At 44.2% G+C, this 23,986-nt stretch overlaps 1 protein-coding gene across 1 annotated transcript in view; it reads right to left on the bottom strand.

Moving 5' to 3' along the window:
* Positions 1–23,986, bottom strand: part of COLEC10 (collectin subfamily member 10) — a 333,099-nt gene that overhangs the window by 23,742 nt on the left and 285,371 nt on the right. The window contains exon 4 of the mRNA XM_078685563.1: positions 12,323–12,376. Within this exon, the coding sequence (XP_078541689.1) occupies positions 12,323–12,376 (54 nt within the window). The remainder of the gene's footprint in view (positions 1–12,322; positions 12,377–23,986) is intronic.

Raw genomic sequence — 23,986 nt, forward strand, 5'->3', positions numbered from 1 at the left:
AGGGAAGAGAAGGATAGTTCAATCATGTTGATTTTGTTCGTGAAGAAGCAAGCTATTTCTTCGCATTTGTCTGTGGAGGTTAAAATTTTAGGACGGCCAGTGGATGTTTGTTTTTTTACAATATTGAAAAGTTCTCTAGGGCGGTTTCTGGCTCGATCAAGCTGAGATCGTAGAAAGGAGGCTTTATCTTTAAATATGTGTTTTTTGTATTGGGCACGAGCAGTCCTAAGAATAGACAGATTCTCCACTGTAGGGTGAGATCTCCAGACCCGTTCACAATGTCTAAGTGACCGCCTTTCATTATTAAGTTCAGAATTGAACCAGGTCTTAGGGGGTATATTCTTTTGATGTTTGAGTTTGATAGGAGCAATTTTGTCTAAGGCTTCAAGAATAGAGTTGTTATAATGGTTGGTTAGGTCATTTGTGCTGTCAGAGAGAGGTGGTAAGTCTAAGTGAGCCTTAATTGTTATTTCGAGTTCACCGGGAGGAATACATCGAAGGTTGCGTGAGGATTTTTTGGATAGTATGTTGGTGGGTGCTGGTCGAGAGGTATTTTTGATCAAGGTGAAAAGGATGAGGTAGTGGTCAGACCAGTCAACCGGAAAAATATTTGTGAGGGAGGCTAGATCATTGGTCGTTATAATGGCATCAAGGGTGGCACCTTTGTTATGAGTGGGAGAGAGGCAGAGTTGGGACATATTTGTGATGTCCATTGTATTATTAAGTTGGATGACAGCAGGATCAGCATTGTTGTTCCAATGGATGTTATAATCACCAAGGAAGAGGTTATTAGAATGGGAGAGTGACGATTGAATGATAAGATCAGTCAATTCTTCCGTAAAGGGAATGTTGTTACCTGGGGGGTGGTAGATGACGTGTAACCGGGTAGTGGGGGAGTCAGGTGTGATGAGATCGGCGCAGAGGTATTCAAAGGATGAGGGGTCTTGAGGATTGCCTAGTGAGATGTTAAGATCGGCTTTGAAAATTAAGGCGAGTCCACCGCCTGTTTGTTCGATTCGGTCTTTTCTGATGATATCATAGCCAGGGGGGATAAGCAAGTCAAGGATGGCGTTGGAGTGGGGTGTGAGCCATGTTTCAGTTAGGATAGCAATGTCAATGTCTTCACTGAGAATAGTTTCAGCAATCTCTGTGGCGTGACAGGAGGCAGATCTACAATTTATCAACATGCAGCAAAGGGGGGTGGTGATTGGTGGAGGAGAGGGGGGATAGATGGGGATCTGTATAAGTAGTTGGGGAGGTCTGGGGGAGGAGGGAGGAAGGGGTGGATTGCTTGTTCCTAAAAGAATTGGAATAGACGATATATGTGTCGGGTAGGACGTGGATCGGCAATTCCTCATCAAGCAACATTGGGAAGTGGGCTCAGATGATTAGGAGGGGGGGCAAGGGGGGATAGCTTTAAGTTGTTGAGGAGGTCTGGGTGAGGAAGGAGGAGGGGGGAGACTTCTGTTTCCTATGAGAACCGGGATAGAGGATTTATGACTGAGGGGTAAGAAGTACGACGGTGGTGGTGGGGAGATAGGTAAAATCGAGGGAGTGTGAGCATTAGTGAATGGGGGTGGAGAAATGGTTAGATTAGGGGAAGTTTTAGCTTCTGAGTTATTAGGTAGAGTACTAGGTTGTGGATGAGAGGATTTGAGTGGAGACACGATTTGAGAGGGTTGAGAGGGTAGTGTGTAGGTTAAATGGTTGTAGGAGTGAGGGGTGTTATTGCCGATGATAGAGTTAGGCCGGCATTGAGTAGGTGTGTTGAGGAGGATATTATAGAGTAAGGAGATAGTTTTAGAGAGGAGTGTGATGTCGCTTCTAAGGGAGGAGAGTTCTACGATGAGGGACCCAAGGGCAGGTTCAATGTACGGGGAGGCTAGAGTGTGAGTTGATGAGTGCGGGGGGACCGTGTTTGGGGGGGGAGATGTGGGGGTAGGAGACGATGGGGATGTGGGGTAGGGGGGTTGAGTTGTTTGGATGTAAGAAGTGTTAAGAGGAGGGGAGATGTTGGTGGTGAGGTTGAAGGGAGAGGTGTGTGTAGCGGAGCAGGGTGACAGGGGAAAAGGTGATGGGGGGAGAGGTGAGGGTAGAGGATGGGTGTGATGTGGGGAGTACTGTTGTTTGGATGTCAGAGATGTTGTAGGGAGGGGGGATGATAGGGGGGAGGTTGGAAGGAGATGATTGTGTAACAGAGTATACCGAAGTGGGAAGATGAGATGAGAAGAGGGGAGCAGTGGGGGTAGATAGGGGTGGAAGGAGTTGAGGAGTGTCGAGGAGAAGAGGGAAGAGGGGCGTGGTTGGTAAGGTGGGTGATGAATCACGCGGTAGAAGGTGTGCGGAGACCGTGTTCAGGGATAGTGATATGGTTTGGGATGGAGTGCTAATAGGAGGTGTCGAAACAGTAGGGAGCGAAGGAGAGGAGAGAGAAATTAAGGGGGATGTGGGCACTGTGGGTTGGGTAGGGTCAGATGGGAGAGGTGAAGGTGAAGAGGGTTGGATGGGGGTAATGGCTCTAGGGTGAGATGAGGAGAGAGCGCAGGGTCAGGGGATAGTGTGGTGGTTGGGGATACATTGCTAATAAGTAGATCATTAGAAGTTGTGGAGGACGGGGGGGCATCCAGAGGAGGTGATATTGGGTTAGGCGCAATGGGGGCAGATGAAGTAAAGTAAAGTACATTCTAGAGAAAGGTGCCATCAGGGAATGTCTAGAGTCCACCAGAGGTTTTATAAGCATGTCTGTTTGGTCCAGAAAAAAGAGAAAGGTATGAGACCAGTTATAAATTTAAGGAGCCTCAACGATTGGGTGGAGTACCATCACTTCAAAATGGAAGGTCTTCACCTAATAAGAGATATCCTACAACCCGGGACTGGCTAGCAAGATTAGACTTAAAAGATGCTTATTTAACAATTCCTATTTGCAAAGACCACCAAAAATATCTCCGTTTCAGATGGGTGGAAAAATGTGGGAGTTTGTTTACCTACCCTTCAGCCTGTCTTTGGCCCCCAGGTGTTTCACCAAGGTCCTCAGGCCAGTGGCAGCATATTTAAGGGAAGGAGGGGTACGTCTAATTATCTATCTAGACGACATTCTCATAATGGATCAAGTCAAATCGAGAGTGCTAGAGCACATCACTTTGGCAATAAACCTTTTAGAGGATCTAGTTTTTGTGGTAAACAGACAAAAGTCTTGCTTAATTACAAACCAAACCACTCAATTTCTAGGTTTCATGATAGACACTATCCAAGGTCAACTCAAACTTCCAAAAGAAAAACTAAAACGTATAAAAAGGAATTAAGAAATGTACTATCCTTAGACAAGATTTCCTTTCGAATGCTAGGAAGGATCATAGGCCTACTTTCCTCTACGATTCAAGCCATTTTTCCTGGTCCTTTGAACTATCGGGCGCTCCAACGTCTGAAGAGCAAACACCTAAGAGTTGGGTTGAACTATTCGCAAGAAATATCTCCCACCCAGGAAGCCACGGAAGAAATAGTCTGCTGGTTAAAAAATATGGAAGCCTGGAATGGGAGAGCAATTTTTGGGGCTCTCCCAGACCTGATGATAGAATCAGATGCAAGTTTGTCAGGATGGGGAGCTAACTGTGGCTCAGTTTCTACTGGTGGCCTCTTCAAGGAGGAAGAAAGGAGTTTACATATACACTGTTTGGAACTTCTAGCAGGCTCCTTTGCTATAAAAAGCTTTACCGAGAATTCTGCAAAATATTCCATTCTCTTAAGAATGGACAATGTCTCAGCGGTCAGATAAGTCAACAAGCTCGGGGGTCCGAAATCGAAAGATCTAGCAGACTTGGCGAAAGTTTTTTGGGACTATTGTCTGAAACAGAATATTCTAGTTCAGGCAGAACACATTCCTGGTTTGAACAATATGGAAGCAGACTGGTTTTCAAGCAATTGGTGCCCGAACAGAGAGGTCTTTCTAGCTCTGATGGACTTATTGGGTCCTTGCCAGGTAGATCTTTTTGCGGACAGATTAAATACCCAACTAAAGACTTACTTCAGTTGGCACCCGGATCCAGAATCCGCAGGTGTCGATGCTTTCAGACAAGATTGGAGGTTTCTGAAAGGATATGCCTTTCCTCCCTTTTTGATGATTACCCGAGTAGCTGCAATGGTCCTCAAATGGAAGGTCTCTCTGATTCTCGTGACCCCCCTTTGGAAGTCTCAAGTGTGGTACCCTATGTTGTTAGAAATGTTAGTGGATTACCCGGTTTTACTTCCGATATTCCCGGAAATTATTCTGGGTCCTTCAGGAGAATTGCACAATCTAGTTCTAGGTGGAGAACTGAGAATGGTGGCCTGGAAAATTTCAGGAATCTATGGGAAGTGCCAGGACTTTCTGAAGAGGCATCAAACCTCAATAAAGAGTCTTGAGCACCAGGAACGCGTACCATCTATCGATTGGCTTGGCAGAAATGGGTTTGCTGGTGTATTGAAAGGAACTTTGATCCCATTTCGGTGGATGTTGTGGAGGTAGCTAACTATCTATCAGAATTGTTTGGAAGTGGCCTAGCTTACAGAACTATCAATGTTCATCGCTCTGCAATTGCTGCTGGTCATGTTTGGGTTAATGGCTACTCAGTAGGTCAAAATGTTCTTATTAAAAGACTATTAAGAAGTATCAGGATTTCAAAACCAACCATTTCTAGATACAATTCCCTGTGGGATGTTTCTAAAGTTTTACAACTTTTAGACAGCCTGGGTTCAAACGATTCTCTTTCCCTTAAACCGCTTTCCTTCAAACTGACAACCCTTCTCTGTTTAGTATCTTTTAGAAGAGTCTCCGATGTTAAGGCCTTAGATATTTCTAACAGAGTTTTTTCTCCAAAAGGTATATGTTTTTATTTAAATAACAGAACAAAGACTAATTCTCAAACAATTTTCTATCCTTATTTTGATGATTATGTTAATTTATGTGTTGTCAGATGTGTTAAAGAATATGAATTTAAAACGTCTCTTTTAAGATCTAATGTCAAATAGTTACTGATTTCTTTCAGGAAACCTCATAAAGCTGTGTCATCTTCAACTTTAGCAAGGTGGGTTAAAGAAGTGATGCCAATGTCTGATGTTGATGTTAGCATGTTTGGCGCTCACTCTGTCCGCGTGTTGCCTCTGCTTCTCAAGCCCTTCTGCAAGGAGGTCCCTTGAATGATATTCTTAAATGTGCTGATTGGTCAAATTATATGGTTTTTCACAAGTTTTATTTTAGACCTATTGAGAATGCTGCTTCATGTCTACTAAAAAAGCTTTAAACTTGCAATAAGATTAGCCTCCGGTCTTTGCCATAAAATGTAGATTTTCTCCAACTTTGTTGACCAGAAAATCTGGATTTTATTAAAGACACGGAGGCTAATATTATTCCCTACCTAATCCCATCCCTTTATTCACTTGTCTTTCTTTACCTTTTAGGTCGTGCTCAACAATAATTTGGATGGAATTTTTAAGTTGGACATTTCCATATTCTCTAATGTTCACGAGATCTGTCTCCCCTTTAAGAGGATTCTATGGATTGGGACATTTGTTCTCTTTGTTTTAATATGTTTATTTATGGCTTACTTAATTTATTTTGTTTGAAAAAAGAAGGATGAGTAATTAGTGTTCTGACTTTTTATTGAGTTATAATTTCTTTGCGTCACAATGCTCTATGTTCTTTAAAGTGGCTGTAGTATGCTAATTAAAAGAAGATTGTAATAATATTAGCCTCCGTGTCCTTAATAAAATCCAGATTTTCTGGTCAACAAAGTTGGGGAAATCTACATTTTCCCAGGAACTCAGGATGTTGAGCTTCATTGCTGTGACTTGAACCAGTTTCCTGAGATTTGAAGTCGACAGCCCTAGCAGTTAGACCACATACTCTCCCCTAGCAGATCTGATTGATATCAAGAAACAATTTCCCAAAATCCATGAAAACATTTTTAGATTCCATCAGAAGTTACCGACTATATTAGAATATTTTACTCATAAAGGGGTGCAGTCGCTGAGATTGATGGTGCCCAATTAAGTGAGAGATTGATTGAGAAAGGCAATCAGCCATGGCATATACTTGCTTTTGATCGTGCCCTGGCGGCAGCTAATGCTGGACAGCTAAAGGATGTGATGGATGAGTATGTAGTGAAGGCAAACTGGACGGAAATCACTTGCATATTAATTAGGAGGCTCATTTATGTGTGTGAAAGATATGCAGACATTGCTTGGGTGATGGAACAAGCACAAGAAGCTGTAGGTTGTGCTTTTGGGCAATGGTTACTATTAAAGGTTTCTAAAAATTGGGTTTCAGGTTGGCAGAGGTATGGACCCTGCCCAAGCAGGAAACACAATCTTAGTCAGGGTAAGTCAGATACACACCATAAATTAACCTGTGTTCACCCTCTGGTAGCTTGGCACAGAGCAGGCAGGCTTAACGTAATAGGCAATGTGTAAAGTATTTGTGCAACACTTGAAACAGTAACACAGCAAAAACACCACAAAAAGACTCCACACCAGTTTAGAAAAATAGATTGTGATTTTATAACTAAAACAACACCAAAACAATGAAAATCCAATTAGTAGAAGTCATGATATACATTTTTCAAGATTAAGAGTTAAAAACAGTGCTTAGAAGCAATAGGTGCCTATTGGGTTATCTGTTCACGCTGGACTGGGGCAAAGTCAAGATTTTAGGCCAACCACGATGGAGTGCAGGCCAGGGACAGGGGCCACACAAGGCCCTCTGAACAAAAGTACCTTGATCCTGATTTCCACAGCGAAACTTGGGGTGCAGCCTAGGGATGCATTGGTGTCAATCCTGCAGTAGAGGTGATTCTTTGTTTTTCTCCATGCAATGATAGCAAAGCATTGGTTCCTAAGATAATATGCCAGTTCTGACATGCATTGGTTCCGAGTACGATGCCCTGGGTTTCCCCTCACAGTGGATGAGATGCATCAATCGTCTCTCCTGCAGTGGCGGCGCTGCAGTGGTTCCGAGACGATGCAACGGTTATGAGTGAGATGCACTGGTCCTATTCCTGCAACAGAGGCAATGCATCGATTCTGCCTCAGGCAGCAGAGAATCTGCCAGTTCTATGGGAGCAAGCACCTGGATCCACTTCTAATGGATCAGGCACATGAACAGGGGGGAAGACTGTGATATCCCTGAGTCTTAGAATAGGAGGCAAGCCAGCATGCCCGTGGAGATCACTCATGGTTCAAGCAAGGTACCTCAGCAGGGCAGAGGGTAGTAGGCAGCAGGGTAGCACAGCAGAAACGTGGTTCTTCCAGAGCAGCAGTCCAGTACAGTGGCAGTCCTTGATGCAGCATAGCAGTCCTTCCTTCGGGCAGAGTTTTTTCACAGGTCCGGAAGTGTATGATTTGGTGTGGTCAGAGATCTAGTACTTACACCCAGTTGTGCCTTTGAAGTGGAGGTGACTATAAAGATCGGTTTTGATGTGCACAGAGGTCCTCCCTCCCAGCGCTGACTCTAGACTCTCTACAAGCGGCATGCAGCCCTTTGTGTGGGGACAGGACACTGCCTATTCAGGTTTAAGTGTCAGCTCCTCCCTCCCATCCTGCCCAGGATGACCCATTAAGAAGTTGAAGGTTGCTCTGACTCCAGACTCACTACAGGGAGCATGCAGCCCTTTGTGTGGGGTCAGCACACTGCCTATTCAGGTTTAAGCGTTAGCGCCTCCCTCCCATCCTGCCCAGAATGACCCATCAGGATGTGGAAGGTCACTCAATCACATTGTGGCTGCCTACAAGGAATGCACAAAGTCAGCTTTCACCCACACCAGACGTGTATTGGAGACAAGCTGCAGGCAACAGGGCTAAGAGCAGAGAAATGTCATCTTTCTAAAAGTGCAAACACACAATATCTAGCTGACTGTTTGTGATGCTGTCAATTAAAACAGACTCACACCAAAACTATGAATGTCTTGGTCTACATCATTTAATTATTTCGATGCATTATATGAAGACTAATGTTTAGAGTTCATAAGACTGATTTGGACTACACTTCAAAATTATATAACATCAAAACAGACTTACAAAGAAATTCAAAAACATTTTCAAAGAACAATTAAATGCGAGTGTTAGCCAGTCAGAATCAACAAGGTAACTCACATTTTATTTCATCACAATGTTAGTGAAACATGTGGGGTTACCAACCATTGGGGACAAAACATTGAGGACAACAAAGGGTTTATACATTTGAGAGACAATATTCCCTTCCGTTGCTAATCTTATTTGTATGAGAAACTATTTCCCTGATGGTAAAGCGTTTCAAATCTCACTTCATTAAACTAACAGCTGCACGAATCTCTTCAAAAGAAAACTGACATGCACCTTCAAGGTTGCGTCTTCATTAAAAGATTAGTTCTCGCATGTGACACGAACATCACTCCCTTTCTATTAGTCCTGAGCAGATAGAACTCCACGCTACATGCAGAAGCTGCATGGGATAAACGAACGGCTGCACAAATGTATGCCCTATCCTCTTTGAAAAAGATGTACCTTGGTTCAGTCTGGTCTTTCATAACCCCAACCCTGATACTTCCGAATATGTTCCTGCACTGATATTTTTATAGAAAGATGGCTTCCATTTTCCAGATCAGACCATCCGACCTGCCACTGTACACCTCGCGAACACTGCTTGCAGCTCCACAGGTGAGAAACTGCAGCATCTTTTTAGAGCATAGTGAGTGTGACCTCCTTTGGATGACGCCTTTTATAATCCCTCTGTACTAGATGCCTTCCCGGCCATCGATGGTAAAACTTTTCTTTCACTTTTGGCGAGGGTTAAGTCCGGATCCCCAAACGACATCTGTCCCCCCTACATCTTCTCTGAAATCGGTCAGACTATCCCTCAGGGTATTTTACCCCTATTAAACAAATCCTTGGCCCAGGGCAGGGTACCTACTGGTTTCAAACACGCCCTGTTAATCCCTCTGATAAAAAAAACCAGGTCTGGACCCCCGGGACTCATCAAATTACCGTCCCATATCCCTGCTGCCATTTTTATCCAAGATATTGGAGGCTCACGTCTCCAATTGTCTTTCCAACTTTGTGGAAACCACTGGGTTTCTGGAGCCCAATCAAGCTGGGTTCCGTCCAGGCCATTCGACCGAGACGGTAACCTTGGCAGTCCAGAACACACTTCGGTGTAATGGAGACAGGAACGTCCACCAGGCACTGGTACTCCTTGACCTGTCTGCTGCATTCAACACGGTCGACCACACCATTTTGGTCGGCCGTGTCGGGCAGGCAGGCCTCAGAGGTGCTGCCCTGAGCTGGACATTTTTGTCTGACCGGACTCAAGCAGTGAGACTGGGCACCTTCACAGCCCCTAGAATTAAGAACGACTGCGGTGTCCCTCAGGGCTCTTCCCTGTCCCCCCTTTTATTTAATTTATACCTGCGTCCCCTCTTTTACTCCTTGAGGAAATTCAAAGTGTGGATCTTTAACTACGCAGATGATCTGCAATTGATTTTCCCCCTAGGCTCGCCTGACGCTGTTACTGAGTTTAGGGAGGTCATGGCTCACATCCAGAGGCGGATGGGCCTTAACCACCTAAAGCTCAACCCAGGCAAGACTGAACTGATCTTGCCTGGGAAGAGTGAACTCAGCTGGGGACCTCAATTTTGGCCTCCGGAGATGGGGAATCCCCCTTCCAAATCCCGCACGGTCAAGAGCCTTGGAGTCATCTTTAGTGAAGACCTCTCCTTGAAAAGTCAGGTAGGGACAGTAGTCTCCGCATGCTTTTTTCAGCTGCGCAAGATTAGAAAGATTGCCCATCTCCTAACCCATTCTGCCCTGATACAGGTGACCATCGCCCTTGTGCTGTCTAGGCTGGACTACTCAAATAGTTTATATTTGGGTCTTCCAGCCGGGCAGCTCAAGAGGCTGCAGCTAGTTCAAAACCAGGCGGCCAGGCTGATCTGTGGGCTTCCTAAATGGCAGTCCATCAGGCCAGGCCTGGCAGATCTGCATTGGCTGCCGATAGCCCAGAGGGCGGCTTTTAAAACCGGCTGCATTATCTTCAGGGCACTACAAGGCAAGGGCCCCAAATTTATCATCAACTTGCTTGCCAGATATGTCCCCTCTCGCAACCTTCGTTCCAGTCACAAAAGCCTGCTCATGGTGCCTGTTGTTAGGAAACAACGTCAGGGCGGCAGCTCCTTTCACTTTCTTGCTGCCTCCCTCTGGAATTCCCTGCCAGCTTCTTTAAGGTCACACGAGGATATTTTGGCCTTTAGACAAGCCTTTAAGACCCGGCTCTTTAGGGAAGCCTATCCTTAGATGTTCCAGGCTGTCCTCCTGTTGGTGTGTTGTGTTTCTGAAAACTTCCTATAGCGCCATGAAGCCTACGGGCGTACGTGCGCTCTACAAGTCAAATTTAACATAACATAACATAACATCCCTGCTTCATCCTATGATTTCATTCTGAGTGACCTCAAAGAGTCCTGCACTATTGTGCACAGCCCAGTGAAAAGTATGGAATTTACATTGTTTTCGGGAAACAAAAGCAGACGCCTTGTTGCCCTGCGACTGGAACCTATTACGTCACCTATGCTGTCCCTGTCATGCGCCACACTCCCAGCCAACTCCCTCACCCTAAGAGACGGCCTCAAGCTATTGCAGAGACTGACTGTTTGATATTCTGTGTCCCATGTATTGGGTTGGAATGACCATCCATGAAGCTAAAATTGTTGCTAAAATCTTACAGAAATTTGCAAATGCAACAGCTCTCGCACTGGGGGACATTTCAAACTACTTAAGAGTCCCAGAGAATTGTCATTTTGAACAACAGAATGGCTTTGGATGTTGTCCTTGCTGACAAGGTGCAGTGAGCAGCTGTTGTTGGCAATGTCCTTGGAGTACCAGGTTGCTGAAGGGTACGGCTTGCACTTGCATGTTTTAGTGGGAGTGTGGGTGTTCACATGATTTTCTAGAAACGTTTTAAGTTGTTTAGGAGGTTATTGACATCAGATGTTGTAGTAGTAGAGGGATAGATGAGTTGAGCTTTAGGTTCTTGATGAAAAAGTCTTACAAATATCTGAAGGTTTGTTATTTTCCCTTGGGGTTACCTACATGTGCTGGTTGGACATCAAAACTGTTCCATCGGAAGAAGGGAAAGAACATGGCAGAAAAACAGAACGTCGACAACATCATGCTGATGAAGTCCTTCAGTGTAATATACAGACAATTCATCACATTAGCTGAACTGAAGTAGTCAACCAGCACCATTAATGAAGCTGCCATCAGAAGCTCTTCAAGACAATCAAGCACGGCATCAACCTACATCCTCACCCTCCAATCCGACACTCGGGGGATAAGTGCATTGCCATCAACATCGTCTTTAACAAAACAATAGAGCAAATCCGATTGCACAGCAACAGAATAAGGCATTCTTCTCATCTAACACACAAACCTGCATGCTGCTTTATTCAGTGGTCATACAACAAACCCCTCTCAGTCTCAGACCTTGCCAACATCTTCAACTGAATCATTGCCAAAAACTGATGGCTTACTATATCACAGTGCAGTAGCAGTGCAATTGTGCTCTTAGAAACCATCTACCCCTCCAATCACGTTGACTGCATCTCTGCTTTGACCTTGTATATAGTTCTGCTGACTTCTGGCTAGATGTGCGCTTTACAAATAAACCTACATACATATTTTCATGTATACATGCTATATACACATGTCCAGTCAATACGTGCCTAGTAGCAGCCTCTGGATGAAGTATGGCAATACAACGAGATTTGCTTCAGTTAACAGTGTATGCCTATTCGAAAAACTAACATCCTAGTTGAAAGGCATGTAGAGAGTAATTGGAAATGAGGAATTCTTTCCCTAGGTCCAGTTTTGTCTTAAGTTAGTTCTTCTGCAAAAACATAGAGGGCCTGATGCATGAAAAATGCGACTGGGCAGGAATACATTTATGCTCAGAAAACGTTCACCGTCCTGCATGCATAACATGGTCTACTGGCCCATCAATCAATCAATCAATCTATCTATCTATCTATCTATCTATCTATCTATCTATCTATCTATCTATCTATCTATCTATCTATCTATCTATCTATCTATCTATCTATCTATCTATCTATCTATCTATCTATCTATCTGTCTATCTATCTGTCTATCTGTCTATCTATCGGTCTATCTGTCTGTCTGTCTGTCTATCTATCTGTCTATCTGTCTGTCTGTCTGTCTGTCTGTCTGTCTGTCTGTCTGTCTAGCTGACCGTGTTTCTAACACATCAATACCTTCTGGTAACAGAAACATATTTTCACAGCTACATGTTATAACCATAAATTACCTGTTTTTCCTTTTCTTCCAGGAAGACCATATAGACCTTTGAATCCTTTGTCACCTAAATTGAGCATAAAGTCAATATAATTAAATGAACGAAATCATTGATAACATTTTGCAGTAGGGTATCGTTTATAAGCCTGACCTATTAATATCAGTATTAGTCTGCAAAGACGCAGGGTTTAAATGGTAGATTGACCACTTAATGCTGGGGGACAGAAGGGAGAACATATACATAAGAGATATGAAATCCAATGTGTCTCTTAATGCTGATTTATTATATACGCTCTCAAGAATATTTAGCTTTAGTGAAAGGATAGGTTTAGGCAAGTGCCCCCCTTCATCCTCGACCTTGTTCTGTGCGCCATCTCATGCCCAGCTGTTCTGGACTAGCTTTTTGGTGCAGTTTAGTTCTCAATACTATAATATAATTATTTTCACTCAGATCAGCGCAAACACCAGCCATCCGACAGACTGGCTCTCAAAACCTTTGCTACTGTGTCAGTTTACAACACACCAACACCTTTGATAGACAATTGAGGATCATACTTGTGTGATTAATTTATTATTTTGTGTTTCTTTTTGCATTTCTTTTTGTAAAATAGCAGCAACTGTTTTCGCCGATGAGTGCTTTGCCAAGGTGATGCACCATAAATCATATTACGTTTAAATATCATTGATAACTTAACAATTTAGAAAAACCGTTAGAGTAATGAACATAACCAATTCATTCAACGCTCAGCAGTCATATTCTTTTCAGTGTACAATGCAACAGGTTTTGGAAAAAGACTGTAGCGGACATTTAAAAATAGTAATAATGCGTATGCTCTAACATCGTTTTTCTTACTTTTTAACTTTTATGTTCATTAAGATAAATCATCTTGGTATTTTAGTTGTAGGTAATGGATTGCTATTACAATTATAGAATTCTGTTTCTTAATTTGAAATTCACTTTCAAATTAATTATTAAAAAAGGCGGAAAAAGCAGCCATTATTTTTTTTGTGCATCATGTATTTATCTCAGCAGGGGACAATGCCAAATAGGTGGGGTAACAAAATGCATGCAAGGGTCATCACAAAAGGCTCTCTAACAGAGGGAAAGTGTAGAAGTAAAGCAGTACAATTAGACCTTCCGCCATTATAAAAAAAATGAACATAGACCGAGGACAGGGAGTAACGGAGTGGGTGGGGAGTGAAGGGGGAGCACCTGGTAAGGGGAGGGGATAGGGAGACAATGGGAGAACAAGGAATCGGGAGTCCACTCGCCATCAGACAGATAAGCCCTCACATAACAAAAGAGAGCAGCAACATAATAACAGTGTGACAATCTGATAATACCATCGACGTCTGGAGAAGCAAATATCAATCCTGATGGTAAACTATCAAACAGGTAGTACAAAGCAGAAAATAACAACATTCTGTATCCCAGCAGGAATTGGGCTCAATAGACAACTAGACCAGCATAAAGTATCAGCAAAGTCAGAGCAGGCGCAGGTTGGCTGAGTAAGTAAGCGTTCGGCAGCCGTGAAGGGGTAAAGAATGGGACAAAAATGAGACGGGTGATGCACTAAAACCAACCTCTCTCCAGTCACGTGGGCATCCCAACACTATGATAGACATCCACATAATGTGGCCGGGACTCACCCGCTGGGGCTCCCTATGGCATCTTAAAAGTAGAACAAGTGCCATGGATTGCATCTCAACTGGACCAGTAGGTGAGATCCCCACAGGCCACAGGAAGAAATGGGAAAAGTGCACTAACACAGCCAGTCCACAGCCTTCACTGGCCAGGAGAGCAAAACTCTCATAAACTTCCAGCATAACATTTAGGGTGTAGATAGTACGATCATAAAGCGCCACCTCTGTAAAGTTCTAGCAACCAATCATAACTTGTGGGAACTGTGTATTGACACCAATGTTGGAGAATACAGATCTTGGCCACAGTGAGAGCCGTAGCCAGCCAACGATCAGTATGCAAGTTGATATCAGTCATGTGATACAGTGGTGCTAAGTGAGAAGACTGAGTCAGTGATAGGGAGCTGTAGCTGTGAAGATTGACCCATACAGACGTCCAATAGAGCCTAAGAGGCCCAAAGGATATGGTAACGGTCACAGTGGGGCTGTTCTTTATTCCAACATTAGTTGTGCAGTAACAGACGTGCCCGGTTCAACTTAGATGGAGACAAGTGCCCATCACGAAGGACCTTAAAATAAAGAAACTCAGGTCGAGACTCTCGTATTACTCTATAATGATCTAAAAGCAAGGCAGCCCAGTCCTCAGGCGCATATTCCTTGCACAGGAGCACCTGCCAGTGTAGTCTGTGGGAGACATGTTAAAATCCACTCTTTCATTAGTAACCTGTAAAGTCCTGACATTATTCCCTAAAAGTGACTAAAAAGAAACAGATAGTGGAAAATGGAGGACACAACCAGGATGATCGGAGAAGGCTCCGAGGCACTCCTAAGGTAGTGTACTAGCTGTCTATGATTGGTGGTGCAGAATCCAAACTCGTCTCCAAGTTGAAATAAAGGTTTCAGAATGCCTTCTTACAAGAGGTGGTCCTCACTTCCTACCCTTTCCTGTGACAGGACGCCCAATAGAATGGTGTGTTAGGAATGAAGAAGTCCACAGAGGTGCCAAACCATGGAGGAAGGGGGGTAATCCCTGTAGCTTATGCGCCATACCAAGAGTGTTGCATGAAGAATCGGATTCCCCGCCATAAGGCGATGCAAGGTAGACAAGTATACCAGAAGGATTGCAGCGGTAAACCCCATGATATGGCATTCAAGGTTAACCCAAATAGGGGGCCTCCTGAGGATCAAGCAAGTGGGAGGATAGTTTAGAAAGATGGAAAGCCAGGCTACATGTTGTTATGTGCGGGAGATGTGGACCCCTGCCGTAGTATCTACCCACAACCATGAGGCGCAGAGCTGAAGCTTCTTCCCATTCCAAATGTGGGAAGGAATATCTGCCTTTTCCCCTAGAGGATTGCATGAGGTATCCAGAGGGGTAGTATCCCTAGCACATAATTGTACGTAGGAGCCACCATCATCTTAACTGTTTGTACCCTTACCCAGAGTGTGAGATTAAGATTTTACGATTTAAAGAAGTCACATTTAGACTTTTCCACCAACAGCAAAAGAATATCCTTGACCACACCACTAGGACCACTATTCAAGTGAATACCTAAGTAGCTGAGACCCTTAGGGACCCACTGTATATCATACACTTGAATGCAAGTGCTGGTAGTCACCTTTGACATAGGTAGGGCTTTGCATTTTATCCAGATAATATTATACCTCGCCAGGTGGGAGAATCGGTCAATAATGGATATCACCTCTGGAACAGATACATCCATATACGACAGGAGGAGCAGAATGCCATCAGCGTATAATAACACCTTGACGTCCTCATCACCTATCCTGATCCCCTCAACCTCCAATGGATGACAGTAGAGAGAGGCTCAAAGGCCAGCAGGAGGAGGAGTAGTGAGAGAGAGGGTAGCCCTGCCAAGTTCCCCGATGGACTAAGAAAGAATGCAACACGAAGTCTCCACAGTGGACTTCCACCATAGTGTAATCATAACGAAGCCTGACTTTACCAAATCAACCATTCTTGAATTGTGAAAGGTGATATTCCTTCCAGAGAATACCTTTAAAATGTATTTTTCAAATGTACTGCCGACTTATTTTATTGTGGTTATACCTATTACAATAATATTATAATTTATTTTTCGTAATGAAACAATGCCAAAGAAGAAGGAATTAGAATGCTGATGCAGTTGTACACTTACAGAAACAAATGTAGATCAATGTCTGGTTAAGCTTCTATGGTGTTTGTGCAATGTATGAATTAATCTCCATTCTCATTGTCTCACGTTCTTTGGCATATCTACTCCTTAAATTAACTTTAAATTGTTAAAAACAACAACATTTTTGTTTTATGACTATTTTCTGTACTTTCTATAATTGTATCACTACTTGATGTATCACAGTATTTGTGATACGTCTTCTTTCATCCGCCTCAATTGTACAAGCCATAACAATTATAACAATCATGGAAATGTCTCTATCTATACTGCATTGCAAGATTCACAATGCAGTATTGACTTGCTTTTTCTCCAAGTTCAATTTTTTTGCCATATTTTAAAAACGACATTCAACAGATATAAAAATCTTTTATTTTACTTTAGAAATACTAACAAAAATGGAAATTAACTTCTGATTAAGGTATTTTGTTATTTCGTTTATTGCACTTGTCCATGCCAATTATCCAAGTCTACAGTTAGCAAAAGAAGTCATGTAGATTTTGGGGCATTTTCCTTCTACCATTGAGTTATCAATGATGGAGGCATCTATAACTCCAAGGTGTGCAAATCCATGTTTTGTTGAATAACATGAGGCAATCAATGTGGAGAGAATGCATTTCCTTTACTATTAAGTGTGGAAGATGGAACTGCGTTTGAGGTAAAATCAAATTATCATAACAACAATTATATCTAGGAGTCAAAGACAAAGGAACTCACTGTGAAAACAAAGCCTCAACATGGAAAAACGATAAGTTTATAAGCTAAAGGTGGAGACCCAAGTATGCACCCAAGTGTGACAAAAATATATATATGTGAGCTAAGGCTCGAGGGCATGGGTAAATGTTCCCATCAGTAGCCACTCTGCACCGCCCTTGTTGACATCATTTGGGTTCTCCTTGCCCAGGAGACAAAGGAAAAACAGCCTATTGATGTTATTAAGGCTGCTCCAAAACCTTTGACATGGTGTAATGTCAGTACTAGGTCTTATAGATGATATTTTAAGTCCAAGTGGCGACTGAAAAAACAGTGCAAAGAAAAGAAATGTGAGTGAATAATCAATTAAAATTGGATAATACTGAGTAGATGTGAGACTTTAATTTTCTTCTCAGTTTTCCAAATCTAAAAGGTAAGGTGCAAAAACAGATTTAACATAATATCTGTGAGCAATGATGGTCGACATGTTTCAGCATTCTGGTGGTATAGTACCAATGCTTTCTTCAGGATCCGTTGTTAGCTACTGCTAATATAAAGTGAAGTTAAAAATGTCACCTGCAAAATCCAGGTCAAATAGATCCACCACAGACCATTAGTTGTGGTGATGGCGCTTCACCCCACCTGGCTGCAGCTCAGGTATAGAGGAGCAGCGCTCTGCCCGTCGGTGTCTCCGGACCGGCTTCTGTGCTGTCTGGCATGTGGCAGGAGACCCTGGACAACGCCATCTTGAACCAACCCAGAGGCCTGGGCAGGAAGGAGGGAGCCGGGGCAGAGAAGTGATGTGTCGCTGTGTGATAGGGCAAACAGAGACTTCCTGCCAGCCCCCTCCCCAACTTCTTAAAAGAACTTGCACAGGAAGAGAAGCTCTCGCTGGGGTGTGGTCTGGAGAGGCAGAAGCTGCTGGAGCCTGACACAATGGGCAGTTGGAAGGAGCAACCTCCTGACTGTCCCGGGATCCTGAACAGCTCCAGGAGAAGAGACCAGGACCAGTGCGCAGAAGCAGGGGCCTCTGCGCAGGGAGAAGAGAGGCCCAGGAGGCGAGCCAGACAAAAGGCTGGTGCAGGGAGCCAGTGAAGACAGCTCCCTGCTGAATCCCCCCTCTCAGAGACCCAGAGGGCAAAAGAGAGTGCTCCCAGTGGCTGGAGAGAGCCAGCAGGAGCAAGAAGAGGCCAAGATCGCAACGATCGGCCCCTGGGGGCCGAGATACGCCCCCCAGAAGGTGGGCGACCTTTGACCTCTGGAGGGACTGACGACGAAGCGCGTGGGGCTCCGCCGCTGGTCCATGATGTGCCCCCGGGGGCTGCCCCCAACAGGAAGAAAAGCAGTGGAGCGCCATTGCACACCCCATGAAGGTGGCCCAGCGGGGAGCCAGCAGCCCACCCTGGCCCCATGCCTTATGGGGGGCAGGGAGGGCCATTGCGCCCCGCAAGGAAGCCTATAGGGACCCGGGACCCCAACTCTGGGCCCCGATGTGGAGAAACTCAGACGGGGAGCGCTGTTGCGCTCCACGTGAAGATAGCGAGGGGCCCGGGACCCCATCCCCGGGCCCCAAAGAAGAGGATGTGCAAGTCAGGGGGGTGCCATCACGTCACCACCATGATGAGGAGGAGGGGGCCTGGGACCCCATCTCTGAGCCCCCAAAGCGGTGCATGAAAGAGGGGGGAGTGCTGCTGCACTCCCCCAAGGCCAGCGGGAGCCGCGGCTCACGTATACCAGTAGGATCTGCGCTGGCCTCCACTCGAGGGTGCTGGCCGGGCGGGGGCAGCCTGGGGTGGGCTCCCTCGGCTGCCCTCCAACAAAGGAGGCAGGTGGGGGTCCCGGGTGGGACTAGGACCCCAAAGACAACAGAAGAGCACCTCGGAGGCCAGGGTGGGACCGGGCCCTCGAAAATGGGCATGAACGGTGGGGGTGGGATCCCAGTTCCGTAGCACTTACCTGGGGGTCCGGGTGGGACCGGACCCTCCAACGGAAGTCAAAAGCGGCCGGTGGCCGACATCGCGGCTCTCAATGGAGCAGCGGGAGAGCCGCTGTTCTCAAATGCAAAAGTTCCCATAATGCCTTCGGCCAAGACCGGCCTGCAAGGGCAAAAAGCATTTTTCTCTGCTTGTGGTGGCCCAAGGAGGACGGGGTCACCGCCACATGTGTGCCAGGGTGCAGGGGGAGCGGAAGGAGAACGCAGCTTCCCCCAGGATGAAAAGAAGAGTCCCTCCCTAAGTCTGATAGGGACTTGAAAATGATAACCCTTCAAGGGCTTAGCCAGCATTTAAACTCCTCCTTGACTGGAACTTTTGTTCTACAGCTGGAGGAGGATTTATTTATTTATTTATTTCTGGCGATTTTTAGAGCGCGCAAATACCCTGGGTTGTCTCGGCGCTGTAGTTGCAGAACTCTCCGGAGGAAGGGGGGGGATTAGGCAGGGAACAGCCATGTCTTTAGTTGCTTTCTGAAGTTAAGAAGGGTCGGAGCGCTCTTGATGTTTAGAGGAAGTGCGTTCCACATTTTGGCCGTGGCCACAGCAAAGCGTTTGTCGCCCCAGTTGGCCCTTCTTGTACGGGGGACCATGAGTAGGTGCACTGAGGATGACCGCAGAGTTCTAGTATGTTCAAGCGGTCGGAAGGCTTTCCTTAAAAATAAGGGTCCTTGATCGTGAATGGCCTTATATGCAATGCATAAAGCCTTAAACTTGATGCGGCTCCTCACCGGTAGCCAATGTAATTGTCGGATGTAGGGGAAAACTGATGCAAATCTAGGGATAGATAGCAGTGTTCTGGCAGCAGCGTTCTGGACAGTTTGCAGTTTATTAAGAACCTTTTGTTGTGTATTGAGTAACAATGCATTGCAGTAATCAGTTTTGGAGAATACTAGTGTACTGACCAAGGTTTTGCCTGCATGTGACGGAAGGTATGGGATTAGTTTTTTTATCCTTTTTAGTACGTGGAAGGAAGAAGAAACCACAGCATTGACATGTTGCTGGAATGTCAATTTGTTATCGAAGATAACGCCCAAGTTGCGTACCTTCGTCACAGGTTCTGGCGGTTGTCCCATCTGGTAAGGCCACCATTGAGGGGACCAGGTGGGTTGAAGCCTCCCGAATGTCATCACTTCTGTCTTATCAGAATTAAGTTTAAGACAGTTGGATGACATCCAGGAGCTTATTGCCTTCATTCCCATTTGGAAATTGGCTGCTACTGAGATTCCGTCATTATGTATCGATAATACCAATTGGGTATCGTCAGCATAAGTAGTGAGGGAGATTCCACAGGATTTTATGACCCTCGCCAGGTCCGACACATAGATATTAAATAGTGTCGGACTTAGCGAGGATCCCTGTGGTACTCCACATGGCAAGGAGAAGGTCTGGGATGTGAAATTGCCTAGTTTCACTGTTTGTGGACGGTTCGACAGGAATGAGGCCAGGAGGTTTTTTGCTTTGCATGTGATTCCTATGGCTTCGACACGGTCGATCAAGGTGGCGTGGTCGACCGTGTCGAAGGCCGCAGATAGGTCCAGGAGTACTAGAACTGCGGCTCCTCCATTGTCCATTGTAGACCTAATCTCATCTGCTGCTTTCAACAGTGCCGTCTCTGTTCCGTGGCCCTGTCGGAACCCAAATTGGGTGTCATCCAGTAGATTATTGTGATGGATGTAATTTGACAGCTGGATATTCATGATCTTTTCAAAGATCTTTGCAGGGAATGGGAGACAGGCAATGGGCCTATAACTAGCAGGAAGGAGAGGATTAAGAAGTGCAGGGATGAAGGCTAAGTTGCGGATGTTTGGCAAAGGGCATCCCTGGAGGCGAAGAAGTGTAATTGCACCAGCAATGCATTTACTAATGTTATTTCTTTTAGAGGGCCTGAAAGCCACATGTGTAATGTGAAGTACCTGTGTAAAGTGATGTCATAAGCAAAGTGGGGTTATGTTATCAGACATTCCTCCTAGGGTGTCTGGCTGTATATGCGTAATCCTGTGCTTTCAGCTGTGATGCCTTTAGGGACTGTAATTGCAATACATTCTAATGATCCACAAATATGATGAGTACTGTCAATCTAAAGTGATGCTTAAACATGTATTCTTGCTGCTGCGCTTAGGTGAAGAACCCAGACTGCTAGCCCTTAAGGTGTAGAGATGTATACTTCATGGTCAGTAGGAAATGCTCAGTCAGGGATATATGTCACCAAGGCAGGGTTACTTATTTTAAATGCTTGTTGAGATAATTGGGTCGGTCGCCACTGGGTTGGTGCCAGTGCGCAGGGCCCTCTCTCCAGGTTATGTTCATCTAACTGCATTGGTGGCAAGATGATGTGCATACATGGGAGTGGTGGTACTAGACCCCACATCCCCTGTGGGAGGGGTGGGGATGTTAAGCAATGTCACAAAGTAATTCCAACAGCTTATGTATATTTGTAAATTGGTGTATAGTATTGAGTAGTGTGTGTGTTTAATAAATGTACTCTTACTTTTATAAAGCAAAGTACAGACTGTGCAATCAATTACTGAGTGTTATTTCTGCACACCTGCAAATGGCGATTACTAGCCTACACCACCTCCCTTGAGTAAGCCTCAGACTGCTCTGCATTGCTACCCTCTGAGTGTCAGGCGCTACAATGGGGTGTTTAATTCCCAGTGAAGGACAAATGTAGTCATGTTATTTGTGCAGGCCTCACAGATGCTGCCTCGTTTTCCAACAGTTTCAATAAGCTGTAACCACCAATTTTGCTTCAGTTCACAGCTTTTTCCGTAGCATTGACTGGAGACCATTCTGTATATTACTCGAGCAGAAGATACATTGCTGATAGAGTTGCTCTGTTTTTCTTGACCAGTGCAATGCTTCTGTTTCATGATCATAGATTTTTTTTGTGTGAAACAAAATCTAAAATTCATCAAACCTCATAGAGTTGACAGTTTTCACTCTCCATTCACACTTTGATGTGCATGGGCCATTGTTTAGGGCCGGATTCCTTCTATATATAGGAGGCAAATGTCATCTCTGGTCTTGTAAAATAAAATCACACTCTTTACCAAAGGTATAGATGCTTCCCGGATTATAGTCAATCTTGTCCCTTGAATTTACATTGTTCATGCAGATGGAATCTGTTTGTTATTTTCCCAGTCATCAAGAACTGTATGGATGATCTAGGAGCAGATTGTGGGATAACCACGTAAGATAATTTAACTTACAATACATCTAAATAGAAATCATTTACATAGTCAATAGTTAGCCTTAAACTCTGACATAGATCCGGGCTTACATTAAATAACTCTGTTTTACATTCACAGCTGATCTGTCCTAGGTTATATTTTCTTTACATTTTCTTTATTCTAGCTAACCATGTTTCACCAATGTTTGAAACCGGTCATTTCCCCCCATTTTAAAGCCATTTTACATTTCAATTACCATTAACTGGAAATGCAACCATTAATAATCCACTTGGCCCCAAATAACTTTCAGATATGTGTTCATGAAAGTAACCTCCTACTACTTGTACATTTTTGGTCTATGTACATTTCCAATTCAATACAGTCAGTAATCGTAGGCGAGCATATGAATGCCTCACGTTCTGGCGCATGAAGAATATTAAAAACATGTTGCTGTCAATTGCCTGAGTGTTTCTTCTGTATAGAGCCTTGTTAACAATGAATTAGGCTTTTATAATGGAAGTACAATAATCCTTCAACAGTGAGGTTTTAGTGAGCTTGCAGATTGACAGGTGTGTGTCCCTTCATCCCCCCTCACACCATGCCTGAGATTAACTCGCTGTGCCATAAAATATGCTTGGAGGACCTGTGCTGCACAAGGTAAACACTTATACAATGTATCCAGTGGGAACCACTTAGAAGAGCATCAGAGTGTATGAAGGTATCTTATCTTGTGATAAGGGCCCACATACTGGGATGAGACCATTTAATATTAAGTGAAGGAGAAATAGATACATCAAATCTCCAAAACATTGGCCATAGGAGAATGACTGCCATTTAAACTTTACATTTAAAGATAGTCCTACAAGTAGGAGAGGACCAGCTGTTTCGAAATCCCCTGGTCAACAAACAGACACAGAGCTGAAAGGGGCAACTAGATTTCTAGATTGCTCCTAGATGTCTTTTTGCAAACAATAGTATTCAAAAAACGTAGGCTCTGTTGATAAATCTTCTGGATGGAAACTGCATCATCAGAGACAAATGAGAAACAGAACAGAAGCAATGTGAAGAAAGAGCACACCTGCACTGTAAGTAATGTTGGGTCTGATTCACAAACTGCTTCTTGTAGTATGTGAAGTATCACTACAGTAGTCCAACTTACTTACTACAAATTGTTATTCACAAAGTGTATATCTCCTCCACTCATGCTATCTTTTCTATGGTTTGATCCTCACGCATGTATGTTTACTATTTAGTAGTACGTGTAGATTTACGCCGTGTTGAAAAGTAATGTTGGTATAGTAGCATAACAATGCATTGTGAAAGTATGAACACATGTAACATTTCTTAATGAATTAGTTACTTACAATTGGATGACAAACGACTAAATGGCGTACAACAGAATGTTCCCCCCTGAGCAAAGGAGGTGATGATAAAATGTTTGCAAGCTAATGGTGTTTTACAAACTTAAACAGCAGCTCAATGCTCATGGTCATCAATTGTTCGGTGAGCACTACACCATCAATATTAAGTGTCTGCCCTTGTCAGTTTTAGACTCGTTTAGCCTAACCTTTGTGTGAAGTACCGCCTTTCCACTCTTTAAATGCATCTTTAACGTTCCTGCAAAGGCCAGGTATTCAGAAAAATTAATCCCCAATCATTTTGGAACTAAGCATTTAGGCCTTTAAGCTTGAAATAATCCCAAAGGCGTGCACAGTCACAATATTTAGTTGACAGGCGTCAAAGAGGAAAATAGTTTCTGGTTCACACCCGAGTGTCTAGTGTCTAGACTGTGGCCTCCACCTAAACAAGCACAGTAGTAATATTACAAGAATCACAAACTGACAGTAACTGATTTTTCCCACAGTTCAGCTAAGTATGTCCTCCAGTTTAGTTTCCAGAGAAAAAAGCTATTTCAACCCACCTAGATCAGCCATTTCCTTCTTGATATGCTTCCTTTTAGCAGCCAACATTCTCTCTTATCAGTGTACAGACATGCTCTGAGGTTT

Source organism: Lissotriton helveticus, chromosome 4_1 (genome assembly GCF_964261635.1).
Source record: "Lissotriton helveticus chromosome 4_1, aLisHel1.1, whole genome shotgun sequence".
Taxonomy (NCBI): Eukaryota; Metazoa; Chordata; class Amphibia; order Caudata; family Salamandridae; genus Lissotriton; species Lissotriton helveticus.